Consider the following 15,947-nt stretch of genomic DNA (forward strand, 5'->3'; position numbering starts at 1 on the left):
AGAAGTCCAACGGAGCAACATAAAATGACTAGGGGGATGAGCAATAACTTATGAGGAGAGGCTGATAGAATGGGATGTTTAGCCTGCAGAAGAGACAGATGAGGGGGGATTTGAGAGCTGCTTTCACTACTGAAAGGGGTTTCCAAAGAGGATTTGGACTCTTCCCAATTTTTCCACATCCTTCTTGTAGTGTGGGGCCCAAAACTGGACACAGTACTCCAGATGAGGCCTCACCAATGTCGAATAGAGGGGAATGATCAAGTCCCTCGATCTGCCAGCAGTGCCCCTACTTATGCAGCCCAAAATGCCAATAGCCTTCTGGGCAACAGGGGCACACTGTTGACTCATATCCAGCTTCTCGTCCACTGTAATCCCAGGTCCTTTTCTGCAGAACTGCTGCCTAGCCACTCGGTCCCTAGTCTGTAGCAGTGCATAAGATTCTTCCATCCTAAGGGCAGGACTCTGCACTTGTCCTTGTTGAACCTTGTTGACTTGCCAAAGTATAGCCTGTGGACCAAATGTATCCCACAGAATTGTAGAGGGACCCCTGTGCCTTATCTTCTCTTTCATGTGGAGATGTGGCCTTCTGAGCCTACATGGCCCAGCATGCATTGCTCCACCGTGAGCTGAACGAAGGGTCACTCTTACCAGATGCAGTCTGGGATGTGCAACCTTGGTGTTCTGGAATGTATTTCATTTAATGCAAATTAGGTGTGACTTGGTCACCCAGCAAGTTGCCAGTTGGACATCCCTATATTAGTGGAAAAGTGAACCCAAGGAAGATGGTTGGATCACCATGACTTGGATTAAATAAAACTAAGCTGAAAACTATCCCAGAGAACAGATTGTAGGGAACAACCTTGCATGATCTAGTGGGTGGAGGAAGTGGACTAAATCACCTAATAGAGTAGGTCTCTTTCCTCTCTAGCTTCTTGGATTCTCTGCACTTGCTCCGTGATGTCCCTCAGTTTCTCCTGCTCCCAATTCTACACCTACAGCATATGCCCCTTTGTTCTTCCGCAGTTCTGAACTCAAACTGGCTGCAGCCTGAGCCCTTCAGCGCATCTGGAGAGCTTTGGCTCAGCAGCCATGGAGGAGGACTGTCAAGCAAGCAGAGCTCTCTTGGGTGCACTTTAGACAATGGGATTAAAGATATCAGGTTGATTAAAGTGATATTAAGTGAAAGCAGTGCTTTCCCTCCATGGAGACACATAAGAGCAGTTAATTGGAGCTCTCCACTGAAGCCAAATAATTTATGTATTTGTGCCAAATGTTTTCTCCTTTCCTAAGCTGAGGACTGCCAGCTCCTTACCAAGATCCCAAAGGTCAAGTGTCTACGCAACAGTCGCCGAGAAGGTGAGTGTGGAAAACTTTGCAGGTACCATCTGCTTGCAAAGTCACCCCTTCTGCCCTCCACTCCCCTAGATGCTATTTCTCATGGTTACAATTCATACTAGCAGTACAGATGAAGCTTTTATTTCCCAATCTGGAGGCTCTGGCAGAGAGATCCTGGGTTATCAATCCTCATGCTTCAGGGCATCTGTTGTCATTTTAAATATTTATGTTATAGTAGTGCCCACAATCCCTAGTCAGGATCAGGACCCCATTGTGCTAGGACCATATAGATAGACATGGTTCCTGACCTGAGAGAAGAAGACAATCAAATATTATACATTATATATACACACACAGAGTTGGGGAAAGCTAATATTTCATATATATAATACATCTACAAATCAAAATGTTGACTTTCCTTAGCTGTCCTAACAGTCCTTCCGCCCAGCCATTTTGTGCTGTCTGATTTCTTATAGCCATCGCAGCACAAGTGGGTCTTGAGAAGAGATTTGAAGGAGGCGAGGGTAGCGGCTTTACATGGGATCCCAAGCATCAGGCGGTGGTGTGGAAGATGGGGAGGCATTTGTGGGAGAGACTGGCATCATAAAAGAGAAGAGTGAAAAGCAGTGAGGGGCCCTGAAAGTCAGGACAAGAAGCTGGAGCTCAAAACACTGGGAGGGGTGAGGGAGCTAGGTGAGAGATTGAGAGATGGGTGTGATTAAGCAGAGTGACAGGCAAGGAAGGTGATTGTAGCAGCTGTGTTTTGCATGGACTGGAGGGAAGTGATATAGGTGTCAGGGAGGCTGAAGAGGAGGAGGTTCCAGTAATCAAGACTGGAGGTTTAGAGGTGTGAACAGAAAAAATAAAAAAGCCCATGCCCCTAGCATGTCTCCTATTCCTATGGTGGCACGGACCTGGCTAAGGCAGCTCTATGCCATCTGGGGAGGCCCCTCTGGTAGGGCTATTCCCTGGTCCAGTGGGCAGATCTGCTATGTTTATGGCCCATTTACTCTGTTAGAGCAGTGTAAAGAGTCCGGCTTGTCCTGGAGAATCAGACTACACAAGGCACAAGGCAGTGGAGAATTTTTATTTTCTCTATATTGTCGAAGTTCAGGGCTTTCCCTCCCTAATCTCCCCTTCCTTTTACTCTTTGTCCTTTCCACTGTCTTCCCCTCTTCTGCCTGTTCCTCCTCTTAGGGCTGATTCGCTCTCGAGTGCGAGGGGCTGAGGTGGCGATGGCTGAGGTTCTCACCTTCCTAGACAGTCACTGTGAGGTGAACAGCGAGTGGCTGCAGCCGATGCTTCAGAGAGTGAAAGAGGTGAGACCACCTCCCCCCATTATCTTTCTCATCTCACACAATCCCCACCAGGATTTACCTTCTTTTTTCCTGGCTCTGCCAGGCAGCTGATAGACAGCACCGCTGCACATTGTGAGCTTCAGCATCGAGAGCAAGCATCCAAATGCCTCCCTGTCAAACTCAGATGTTTTTAAGAGGAGTACAGAGCCTAAAATATCCAGTGCAACAGGTACCTGCTGTGTATTACTGAGACTCTTACTGCAGGGCCCCAGCACTTTCCTGTTGTGGGGACAGGGATGTTAATAGATGGGAGGGGAGATTCGTGAAAATCCTTGTGCCGCTGACTGCTACTTTAATCTTCCTGGATACTTCTTCCACATCTCCTCACATGTAGACAACACACACAACCTCTGCATGCACTTCTGCTCCCTTTCCACAACCTTCTTCCAACTGCTGAACCTTCCCCCCTGCCCAACCCTCCTGCTTTTAACACCCTCTGCAACAAGCACTGGGCCCACAAAACCACTTCTCAACACAAAGTGCCCCCAGGGACGTTCTTTCTGAGGTTCATTGGAGAAAGGATTAACCCCAGGGCAGATAAGAGTGTAATATCAGACAGCAGTGTTGGCAGCTCTCGCCCTGAATTCACCACGGGGTCGAAGGGACGATGTGACAATGCTGCTGAAAAACCTGCAATGAAAGAGCAGGGGGGTGCAGAGGGGTACTGATCTTTCTGTCACCTGCAAGTGCCGCATTCTCCTTCTCTGAAGAAAGGAGCCCATGAAGTAATGGGGCCCAGGAGAGGAGTGGGAGGCACTTACGCTGCTGCACATTTCATATGTCTGCTCAGTTTAGTGTCAAGGGGAGGAAGAAGGTGAAACCTTAGAACTTCTTTTTAAGCCTGCTCAATAAATCCTCCATCTCAGTAGCCCATAAATGTCAAGTTTACTTCTGCTTGTAAAGTCAAGCTCCTGGCAGGAGCAGCAGCAGCAGCAGCAGCACAGTTATGGAGTCTCTGCAGATGGGACTGAGTAGTTATTATCAGGGATGGATCTGAGCTGCAAAGTTTTTGGACCCTGATCCAATCTGTTTAGAGCTCAGGGCTGGCTTGAGCTAGGATTTTGGTTCAGCCCATCATAGATATAGGGGTCAGTTGCCATGTTCAGATCTAGGTCCAGGTTCAGATTCCAAACTTGTCCCGAATTTTGTAGCTGTTTCTGTCCGGGGGTTTGGTTCACATCTCTCTCTAGCTGTGAGGAGGCTGGAATGTCAGGGCACCTGGACAGATGGTAACAGAACACAGACCATAAAAGAGATGTGCTTCAACACTGCTGTTGACAGCGCTTATGCTGTGGCAGAATTAACTCATGCCTGCCCTGTCAGTGTCGATGAAAAATCAAACGGCACACCCAGGCTCAAGGCCTGAGCACAGGCCACAACAGAAAAAACTTGTTTTCAGAACAAGTGGCTGTGTGATCAGCAGGCTAGTAGTGACAGACAGATGGCTGGGTACCTCCATCATTACCGACTCTCTCAATTTTATTGTGAGTGTGGAGATAGCTGGTGTTTGTCTTAAAGCTCAGCTCCTGGAGTCAAGAATCTCAGTTTTCTTTTAATACAAAGTAAATTTCTAGCACCCATGGTTGCAGAGAATAGCTTGAAAATGGGACTGGAGTGCTCCCTAAAGGTTCAAAAACCAGAAGGCAAATAAAAAGGTCCCAATATTTCTTTATTTATTTTAAAAATCTCATTATTTCTAGGTCTGTCTCATTATTCTCAGGGACTATCAATCATCATGAGTAAATACTGTGTCTCTCTTTGTGGTTTATTAGTTGGCTATGTGGTTGTTTTGGGTTGGTAATGAGAATTAGTTTATTTTATTGGCCTTTTTGTTTTAAAAAAATCAAAAGAAGCCTGGATACTGAGGCCTTGGCTACACTGGCACTTTACAGCGCTGCAACTTTCTCGCTCAGGGGTGTGAAAAAACACCTCTCTGAGCGCAGCAAGTTACAGCGCTGTAAAGCGCCAGTGTAAACAGTGCCCAGCACGGCTCCCAGTGCTGCAAGCTAATCCCCTCGGGGAGGTGGAGTACCTGCAGCACTGGGAGAGCTCTCTCCAAGCGCTGGCGCTACGACCACACTCGCACTTCAAAGCACTGCCGCGGGAGCGCTCCCGCAGCAGTGCTTTGGAGTTTCGAGTGTAACCAAGCCCTGATTCCTGCCTTTGTGACAGGGATATTAACCTTTGAAACTGGGACCCATGTCATGTGATTGGGGCCAGGAAATAAAGAGCTGTCACTTACCTCTGCTCCTGTGTGCTAAACCCATATTAAAAGAGGGCCATTAGTTTCATTCCCCCGTGTCATAGATATGAAGTTGAGCTGACAGTTTTCCTGTCTGTTGACATGTACAGCAGCCATGGAGTTGTCACCCAGCTGCCACATGGGACGTAATGAAGAGTTGCAATGTAATATGCTGATATATTTTCCCCTGTTGCGGTGTGCATAGCCTCATGTCTCTGATACGCTATTCTTTTGCCAGCCCCCCAAGAGAGGCCTGATTGTTCTCCCACTCTTCTGTTCTCACAGGATTATACCCGGGTGGTGAGTCCAATCATCGATGTGATCAGCCTGGATAATTTTGCCTACCTGGCAGCCTCAGCCGATCTGAGGGGAGGTGGGTAAGGCTAACGGCTGGGATAAGTTACACCTGAGGGGAAGGTGGACAAGGACCAGCTAGGGAGTGGCAGCAGTAACAGTGCTCTGTTCTCTCTGTCCAATGTGTTTTATTGCTTGGAAGGAACAGCTCCAGTGGAGAAGAGGCCATGAAGCAACTTGGGGGTATGCAGAGAGGCTCTCCGCTCACTCTGTGTAACTGGCCCTGCATGTGGATGCTTCAGACACAAGACAGTAGTTTTTTAGGACTGAAGGTGGCTCTCTAGGAAAGGTCTGCAGGCAGATCGCAGGCCAGGCAGGTATTCAGGAGAGGTGCCAGAGTCTGATCCTTACAGTGCTCCAGACCAGAATTGCCAGCTCCCAGTGCCTCCACAGGCACCCAACCCAGCCCCTCCTGCTATTGCTGAGCCCTCCAGTAACCCTGCAGATGAGCAATCAGAATGCACCCTGCTTGCTCTCCAAAACTCACCACACACACACCTGCCCATCCCAAAGCATGCAGGCCAACATCACCCATCACCTGATGGATAAGTGATGCAAGCAATCCCCCTCCAGCTGACTAGCACTCCTTCTACTCAGCAGTGCCTAAACCCGCCAATAGGTCCCCCAGGTTAGGCCCCTAACCCAATCCCCTCTCCCAGCTGTCAAATCTGCCTGCACCCTCTCCATAATTCCCCCAGACAAATGCCGCCATCAGCTATTGAAACCCACTGGTATCGCGGATAGACTCCTGTCAGATGCAGAGCCCTCCTGCCAGCGCACTGTGCTACGCAGACGTCACAGCTTCCTTCTATCCATTGAAGAGCATCCCAAGGCCACACCTCCCCGCTGCCAAATCCTCCCACAGTAGTCCCTGAAAAACATTCTCAACTCTCTTCCTAGCTGTGAAACCCTTCCACTACCATCCCTTGCTGCTCCAACATCATCTGGCTCAACTCTCTCTCCCTTTCAGTGGTGAATCTCACCTGCCAATACCTCCTCTCACCACCCTCCCTGCCTTTAGAACCCACCCAATTTGTGGGTGTCCATTACCTGGCAGCATTTTAAGGATTACTCATAGCTCAATTCAGAAATGTGGGACAACTCAACAAATGATAGACTTGGGAAAACCAATGGTAACGCACTGGAACTTTGTTCCCAGAAATACACCGTCATCCCACCAAGAGTGCTCATAACTTTGTCAGCCAAAGAGGCATAAGACACGCTGACCAGACTGCAGCAGCCCTGATTATCGCCTCTCGCCCTGACAACACACTCCAGAAGATCTGGAAAGTAGTTGAGCACAGACAAGTATTGCTAAGGGAAGGGAGAGCCTCGAGGGACTCCAAATGGTACAGCAACATGTTTACATTTTGCTGCAATGTCGAAGGTTCTTGCTACTTTGATGCAGGTGTGGGGTAACCTAGGGACTTCTGCTCACTTGGGTTACTGGTGGCCTCATGCATTTGCAGGTCCAGTATGCCCGTCTGCCCCCTGCTGGTTGACATGAAGGGTAGTACTTGCAAATCTGGTGTGGCACCTGCCACAGGCAGATGGGGCAGAGGGGCCAAAACAGGCATCCTCTCAATGAAGGCGTGGGTCTGTTTCCAAGGCTAGTGGAAACCTGTGTATGCAAAAAGGTCACCAGGACCAACCCCCCAAAAAGGAGGTTTGCAGCATCTTGTTAGTTTAGTTGTTTGTTCCCCTGATGCTCTTGCTGCAGATTTCCTGAGTATTCTAGTAGCCAGCATTGTCTTACTCTATTGGCATCCCTCGTGTTTCTTTTCTTCTCAGGGTTTGACTGGAGCCTTCACTTTAAGTGGGAGCAGATCCCTATAGAGCAGAAGATGTCCAGAACGGACCCAACCCAGTCCATAAGGTACCAGTCTCTGCTGGGCTTGTGCGGCCCTCTCTTTGAATGCCATTGTTAAGACTTCATCTTTGCATCAGGAGTGCACAAGAACTTGCCTTGTGAGGACAAGATACCATCGCGGTTGCTGCAGATGCTGTGTGAGGCATTTGTCCTGTGATATGTTTGAAGCAGTCATGTGACACATGTGAAAGCTGTAATTTATCAACTCACTACTCCTTGAACAATGGAAAAAGTAATGATTTTAAGTTAAACACACTTACAGACCATTGCAGCCCATTCAGTCTGTCTACTTACATGGCCCCTATCTCTCTAGTATCTGAGTGCCTCACAAACTAATGAATTTATCCTCTCGACAGCGTGTGCAGTCTGGTTGTGCTATTATCCCCTCTTATGGATAAAGAATTAAGGCACAGAGGCTGAACAACTTGCCTAAGGTCACACAGGAAGTCCATGGCAGAGCTGGGAACCAAACCCAGTCCAAGGGCTTAAGTACAGGATCATCCTTCTTTCCCAGCTTTGAATGTTCAAGTTTTTGACTGAGATAGGGGTGGGGCACATAGTGGCTTCTCTGTTGGCCAGTGTAGTCACTAGCTGGTTCACTACTTTGTACAGAGCTTTGAGAAAACTGAAGTGTGAAAAATGCTGACAAAACCCCCAAATTCTTGTCTATTTAGACAGCAAGATTCTTTAACTATAGCACACAGGAATTGGAAAGCATCCCTGTAAATAGTTTATGAGCCCTGTAGCGGACCTCACTGTGTCTCATGTTTCCGAAACCACCAGAACCCTGACAGAACAGCAGTGGGTATAAGCAGCTGAGCCTTAGTAACAGTCTAGCAGTTGTTTGGACCCCACTGTGCCCATGTGGTTCCTTCATATTGTGTATGTTGTGCAAAGAGCAAAAGACACAACACTAACCTTCTAAATACTGTGATAGAAACTAACAAGGGGTGGGAGGTGGGTCTGTTGGTGAAAGCACAAGACTTGGAGTCAGGAGATTTGTGTTGTATTCCCACCTCTGCTGCAATCTCGTCATGTAATAGAGGTGAGGAACTATGGGTATGTCTACACTACGGGATTATTCCGATTTTACATAAACCCGTTTTGTAAAACAGATTGTATAAAGTCGAGTGCACGCGGCCACACTAAGCACATTAATTCGGCAGTGTGCGTCCATGTACCGAGGCTAGCGTCGATTTCCAGAGCATTGCACTGTGGGTAGCTATCCCATAGTTCCCGCAGTCTCCCCCGCCCATTGGAATTCTGGGTTGAGATCCCAAGGCATAATGGTGCAAAAACAGTGTCGCGGGTGATTCTGGGTAAATGTCGTCACTCATTCCTTCCTCCGTGAAAGCAACGGCAGACAATCGTTTCACGCTCTTTTTCCCTGGATTGCCCTGGCAGACGCCATAGCATGGCAACCATGGAGCCCATTTTGCCTTTTGTCACTGTCACCATATGTGTATTGGATGCCGCTGACAGAGGCGGTACTGCAGCACTACACAGCAGCATTCATTTGCCATTGCAAGGTAGCAGAGATGGTTACCTGTCGTTCTGTACCATCTGCTGTGCCATTGTAAATTGACGTTGAGATGACGGTTATCAGTCATTCTGTACCGTCTTCTGCTGTCATGGGTCCTCCTGGCTGGCCTTAGCTGAGGTCAGCTGGTGGCGCAAAGACAAAAATGGGAACGACTCCCCAAGTCAATCCCTCCTGTATGGTTTATCTAAAAATAGAGTCAGTCTTGCCTAGAATATGGGGCACGTGTACTAGAGAACCAGTGTATCAGAGAACCAGAGAGCATAGCCGCTTTGTGTCAGATCCCGCAGAAATGATGAACTGCATGCCATTCATGGGGGGTGCCCCTGCAACAACCCCACCCGTTGATTCCCTTCTCCCCCAACCTTTCTGGGCTACCGTGGCAGTGTCCCCCATTTGTGTGATGAAGTAATAAAGAATGCAGGAATAAGAAACAACACTGACTTTTTAGTGAGATAAAATGAGGGGGAGGCAGCCTCCAGCTGCTATGATAGTCCAGGCAGACATTAAACGGGTGGGGGGGAGAGGAATCTTGCTCTATGATAGTCCAGGCAGTACAGAATCTTTCTTCTTTAGGGGGGGGAAAGGGCTGATGGAACTCAGCCCCAGTTGCTATGATGAGGACAGTTACCAGCCGTTCTGTACCTACCTACCAGGAATGACCAGGGAATCATTCCTATTTTTACCCAGGCGCCCCCAGCCAACCTCACCTGAGGCCAGCCAGGAGCACTCACAGGCTGATGATGACAATGGATAGCAATCATATTGTACCGTCTGCCACCGGGGAAGGGGAGAGGATGCTGCTATTTCATTGCCGCAGCACCGCGTCTACCAGCAGCATGCAGTAGACATAGAGTGACATATAAAAAAAGTCAAGAAACTGATTTTTTTCCCTTTTCTTTCATGGGGGAAGAGAGGGTAAATTGACGACATATACCCTGAAACACCCCGGACAATGTTTTTGACCCTACAGGCATTGGAGCTCAGCCAAGAATGCAAATGCTTTTCGGAGACTGCGGGGACTGTGGGATAGCTGGAGTCCTCAGTACCCCCTCCCTCCCTCCATGAGCGTCCATTTGATTCTTTGGCTTTCCGTTACGCTTGTCACATAGCACTGTGCTGTGGCTTCTGTCTATCATAGCCTGAAGATTTTTTCAAATGTTTTCTCATTTCGTCTTCTGTAACAGAGCTGTGATAGAACAGATTTGTCTCTCCATACATCGATCAGATCCTGTATCTCCCGTACGGCCCATGGTGGAGCTCTTTTTGGATTTGGGACTGCATCGCCACCCGTGCTGATCAGAGCTCCACGCTGGGCAAACAGGAAATGAAATTCAAAAGTTCGCGGGGCTTTTCCTGTTTACAGGGCCAGTGCATCTGAGTTTGGATTGCTGTCCAGAACAGTCACAATGGTGCATTGTGGGATATTGCCCAGAGGCCACACTAACCCTAATCCGATATGGTAATACCGATTTCAGCACTACTCCTCTTGTCGGGGAGGAGTACAGAAACTGGTTTAAATAGCCCTTTATATTGATGTAAAGGACCTCGTTGTGTGGATGGATGCAGCGTTAAATCGGTTTAACGCTGCTAATATTGGTTTAAAGGCGTAGTGTAGACCAGGCCTTAGTCTGGCCAAGTTTTCCTCATCTGTAAAATGGAGATAAGGATAATGGTGGTGGAGCAGGGTTACAGGGCTTAATTAATGAATGTTTCTAAAGTGTCTTGTGATCTTTAGATGAAAAATCCCGAGCAAGGACAAATTATGATTATTGTTTTGTTATGTATTTGCCCTTTCTTCCTTCTCTCCAGAACACCTGTCATAGCGGGAGGCATCTTTGTGATCGATAAGTCTTGGTTTAACCATCTGGGAAAATATGACACTCAGATGGACATCTGGGGAGGAGAGAATTTTGGTGAGTTGTGAAATTAGTCATTGCCTTCTCTTTCCCCACACCATCTCCCTCCTCACACAGAAAGTGACACCAGGAAATCTTTGTCAGACAAAATATGATTTCCTGTGGGCATTTCACGTAATTAATATATTACTTGCATATAGATGGAACGCATTCCCAATCCACAAAAACACCCAACTCCAAAGATCTGTGTATCAGTATAAGGTTCGAGACATCAGACAGCCACAGTGTCAGTCAGATCTATATTACTGGCTCATGTGTATATCAAAGATATAAGCTCTTTAAGATAGGGACCATCTTTTTGTTGTATGTGTGCACAGTGCCTAACAGGACAGGGCCTTGATCCTTGAGTGGGGCCTTCTAGGTGCTACAGAAATACACATAAATAACAATAACATCTGTGGTACTTAACATGAGATGTTCAGGAGAGATTCTCTTTCCTGACCCACTCCATAGTCTAACAAGTCTTCAAGTGGAACATCACCACCATTCAACCTTTCTATAGACATCCCTTCTTCCCCTAATAAAGGTGAGTTCTTATCCCATGACAATGGCTTTTAAAAGTTGTGTTCCTAGTATGTCAGACCTCTTTGGGAGTGGAAGCTGGGTACCGATACTCATAAACTGCATAAGACTCTTAAACTGGGACTGAGCTCTAAACCCTCTGAGGAATATCTTCCCAGGTACTGTTATTTCACATAGCAAAGCTCTGAAACCTGCTTCCACAGTACTACCAGAGGTGACAATTCGAGGCATCTTTTTTCTCCCAGATTAGATGCCTTTATGCTGTAGAATCATCACATGTAAGTGAGGTTTAGAGAGAGCAGCAGAACTGAAAAGAGGAGCACAGGGAAATCAAGTATTTGGGACTCCATTAAAATGAATTGCTGGTGAGGGAGAGTGGAATTAAAATAACTAATTTACTTGTCTTTCCTGTTAACTGAAATGAATCTGTACATACCTCTTTCTGTGTTTCAATACCTCTTGTAGTAATAAAACCGCTCCCTCTGGCCTGACTCTCTGGAACTAGAAAGTGATTTTGCTCACTATTTGAGCAGTTCCAGACATGGCTTGCCTGCAGTACATATTACTTGGGATTACCTAAGGAGCTTAGAAGAGTATTTTCCATTAGACGGAGGGAACCCTCTCTAAGACACATCGGAAATGATGATCTGTCAGAATTCAGATGTAGAAGTAGGAGGATCATTAAGAATATGATAAAGCTGCCACAAATTTATTCTGTTTGCATTATTAATTAAGTTGCAGATAAATTCCCTTTAAAAGAATAATGCATCCCATGCTTTCAGCTTCTGAAAGGATAAACTAGGAATGGGGAAAACAAAGTTGTGAGGTGGAATCTTTGTTGTAAAGATCTGATGGGGGGTTTCTCAATACTATATTTCTTCAGATTTCCATAAGCCTGTGTTGGTGCTCATCTCATAAATTAAAATACAATATAAAACTCATTCCACCTTGACACATACATTATATATCCATTAGATAATAGGAGGGTAATACAATAGAAAATGGTAATGGATACTTTTCATTTTTGTTTTGTTTATCAAAAACCAGGTTTTTGGTATATGAAAAATCTTGATAATATTTTTATAATTTTTTTATTTAAAATGTCACATTTTTCATGAAAAAGGAAAATATTTTAATGTCAACCATTTTTTTTGTGGATTTTTTTTTTACTTGCGAGTGAGCAGGGTTAAAAAGGAGGCGGAGTATGGCAGGCAAGTGCATAGCCGAAGGGATATGGTAAAGGGATGTTCACTACACACTCCCCTACAAAATCTTGCTCCAACTAGGAGACAGGAGTAACTTGGTAGCTGGATGCAAGCACTCCAAGCAAGTTTGCATGGCAGCGAGATGTATTAAGGTATGTTGGGTGTGTGATTCCCAGCTTTAGGACACATACCCACGCTAGCTCTGATCAAGCTAGCAATAGAGGGTAGCCATGGCAACATGAGCAGTGGGAGGGATTAGTCACCCTCAGTACGTACACATCAAAGACCATAGGCATCTACTTGGGGCTGCTAGCCACTCCAGCCACTCATGCAGTTGCAACTACATTATTTTTAGCACACTAGGTTGATCAAAGCTAGCATGGGTATGTCTCCTGAAGCTAGGCCTCACATTCTCCTCTCTAAGTGTAAGCATACCCTTAGCTGGTAAAAGTCTCTTAGGGGAAGTGGAGAAACTCACAGTGCTTGAATCATCTAAAACTGCAAAGCACTTGGAAACATACAGTACATAACAATCCAACATATTCCCCAGGGCATGGGCTAAATCACCTAGTAGATCTTCTCCGTCTCCAATTTCTATTCCATATTTGAAGGAAATAAATCAGAATAAAATGATGATGTATTGTTGTGTGAACTGCATCATCTTTTTGTCCTTTTTGCCTGCCTTCAAGGATCCCGCTGCTTTATGGATATGGAATAGATACTCTGTGTGTGTGTGTGCATTTGCATCTGTCTGCGTCCACCTAGAACTGAGAATTGTCTTGAAACCCATACATCAGGTTAACCGAACAAACTGGCTTCAGGATTTCACAGTGGATATGTTTGATATAGTTATTAGGTGCAGCCTGGCCCAGAATGAGTTAGAACCTTGTTCCAGGAGTGAAAAAGCCAGTTGGACACAATCCCAAAAGAAATGTGTAGCCTGGCTTTTTTCAAAGACCTTCCCTGCCTATGAGACTGGGGAGCTTTCTTCTGCTGCTTTTCTCTCAACTGATCCCTGGCCAGGTCTACACTGCGACTTTAAATCGGTTTAATGGCCGATATACCGATTTAACGCTGTATCCGTTCACACGACGTCGTCATTAATATCGAGTTAAACGGCTCCTTAAATTGATTTCGGAACTCCTCCCAAACGAGAGGAGTAGCGCTAAATTCGATAGTGATAACTCGGATTAGGGTTCGTGTGGACGGAAATCGACGTTATTGGCCTCCGGGCGGCATCCCAGAGTGCAGCACTGACCGCTCTGGACAGCAATCTGAACTCAGATGCAGCGGGCAGGTAAACAGGAAAAGCCCCGCGAACTTTTGAATTACATTTCCTGCTTGCCCAGCGTGGAGCTCTGATCAGCACGGCTGGCGATGCAGTTTGAAATCGAAAAAGAGCTCCAGCATAGACCGTACGGGAGATACTAGGTCTGATCGCTGTATGGGGAGACAAATCTGTTGTATCCAGCTCCGTTACAGAACACGAAATGCCAAAGCGTTTGAATAAAAAACTCCAGGATACACAGCGCTGCGTGACAAGCGTAACGGGAAGCCAGAGACTCAAATGGACGCTCATGAAGGGAGGGAGGGGGTACTGAGGACTCCAGCTATCCCACAGTCCACAGCAGTCTCTGAAAATTATTTGCATTCTTGGCTGAGCTCCCAATGTCTGTAGGTTCAAACACAGTGTCTGGCGTGGTTCAGGGAACAGCTCCTCAGTTTATTTCCCCCCCCCACCACGTGAAAAAAAAGGGAAAGATTGCTGTGCTATGGCGTTTGCTCAATGCACTCCGCGAAAAAGGCGCCAAAGGGTTGTCTGCTGCCTTCACAAAGGGAGGGGTGAGGCTGTACCCAGCACCACCCGGGGCAGTGTTTTCTGCCCCATCAGGCACTGTGCTCTCAACACGGAAGTGGGAACTATGGGATAGCTGAGGAACAGCTACCCACAGTGCACCGCTCCTGAAATCGATGGTAGCTTTGGACCATGGACGCAAACAATCGATTTCGGGATCCCACTGTGGACGCGCTAAACCGATTTTATTAGATCTGTTTTGTAATATCGGTTTAAGCTAATTCGAAATAATCGTGCAGTGTAGACGTACCCCCTGTTGGACACAGACTGTCTGGGATGTGTGAGAGGGATCAAAAGATAGCAGTGAAAATGTGACTTATTAACATTTTCTCCTTTACTCAGAGGCAGAAGTAGAAGTCATTTAAAAACAAATAACCCACTTGTGTTAAACAATCCTGCCCACTCCTTCCAAAGGAGCTGGACTGGCAATCTGGGGGTGAAAGGCCTGAAGTATGGTAGCCATGGGGCCTGCGTGGGAGATTTCAGGCTGAAAGGATTTTTTTTGTAACTTGTTAATGTTGTATCTCTTGCCTCAGGGCCTGAGGAAGACCCCAGGCAAGTAAAGTTTTTGAAGGAGAATCTATATGATCTAAAGTCTCTAGAGGGCCCCATTGTTGTAGGGAATCTTATGCAAATTTCTCCAACTCCCCAGTTGACTTTTTTGCCTATTACCCTTCCTCTTTTGTTGCTTTCATTTCCACATGAAGCGCAAGTGAGGAACCCATCCAGTGTGGCACAGTGATTAAACTCGGGGGGTGGGGACAACCACGGACAGACTCATAATCCTTAACAAGGGCCTGTCTCTTCTGTGATGCAAATGAGCTTCTGCACATCAAAGCCCCTGTGTTCCAACAATTCTTTAACAAAATGTTGAATTTGACTTCAAGATCAGTTGAGTTTCTGCAAGTGCTCTGTGTGTGTGTGTTTCTCTCAAATAAACTGGACTGAATTCTGCTCTTGGGAGAAGTAACTTTGAGCTGCAGCCCAGTGTTTTCACTCCTGTACCAGTTTTGGCAGAGCCAAGTGAGTTGGGAGCATTATAATGAGATGGTGTGATACAACTGAAACATTAATGTGAGATGTACCACAGCTGCTGGGATTCCAGGAGCCAGGAGAGGAGAAGAGCAGGGGAGATATGGTGTTTAGATGGGCAGTGGTGGCCAAACTTTGCCATGGTGAGGGGCCACAAGCACCTGAGCTAAGCAGACATATTTAATTGGATATACATAAACCTGATCAGCTGGGTTGTTGCCCTGAAATTAGAGGGGAAGAGCAGCCATGCCCCACACTTGGCAACTGTGTATGATATGCTCTGCTTTGAAACTGTACTCCAGGGTGATGTCAGTGGGGGTGTGGCAAAGGGAGCAGGACTCCAGGCATGGACTGTTTAAGTAAACCAAAGCACCACCCTGACTCTTCTTCTCTCTGTCATTTCCTATTATCTGTCACATATCCATCCTTTCCCTAAATCTGTTCCTTTTCTCCCGGCCCCCACTCTTGGCACCCATTCTGACTTCTGCAGGGGTGTCTGTTTTCCTGGGGTAGCCCTATCTCTTGTAGACAGGGCTTGTGGGCAGTGTAATGTCAACAACATCTGTTGCCAGAAGCCATTCTAAGTGTCTGGCAGCCACAAGGCCCAGGATAATGAGTAGGTCTCTTGTTAAATGGATGGTCTCAGAGAGAGGAGAGGGACAGGAGGAAGGTTGGGAAGTCTGAGGATCAACTCAATTATAACGAAGAGAGACAG

The 15,947-nt window shown here is 46.7% G+C and overlaps 1 protein-coding gene across 1 annotated transcript in view; it reads left to right on the forward strand.

Moving 5' to 3' along the window:
• GALNT16 (polypeptide N-acetylgalactosaminyltransferase 16) overlaps positions 1–15,947 on the forward strand; it is a 122,509-nt gene that overhangs the window by 74,857 nt on the left and 31,705 nt on the right. The window contains exons 5-9 of the mRNA XM_032774803.2: positions 1,291–1,356; positions 2,533–2,654; positions 5,221–5,308; positions 7,081–7,165; positions 10,512–10,615. Of these exons, the coding sequence (XP_032630694.1) occupies positions 1,291–1,356; positions 2,533–2,654; positions 5,221–5,308; positions 7,081–7,165; positions 10,512–10,615 (465 nt within the window). The remainder of the gene's footprint in view (positions 1–1,290; positions 1,357–2,532; positions 2,655–5,220; positions 5,309–7,080; positions 7,166–10,511; positions 10,616–15,947) is intronic.

This window comes from Chelonoidis abingdonii, chromosome 4 (genome assembly GCF_003597395.2).
Source record: "Chelonoidis abingdonii isolate Lonesome George chromosome 4, CheloAbing_2.0, whole genome shotgun sequence".
NCBI lineage: Eukaryota > Metazoa > Chordata > Testudines > Testudinidae > Chelonoidis > Chelonoidis abingdonii.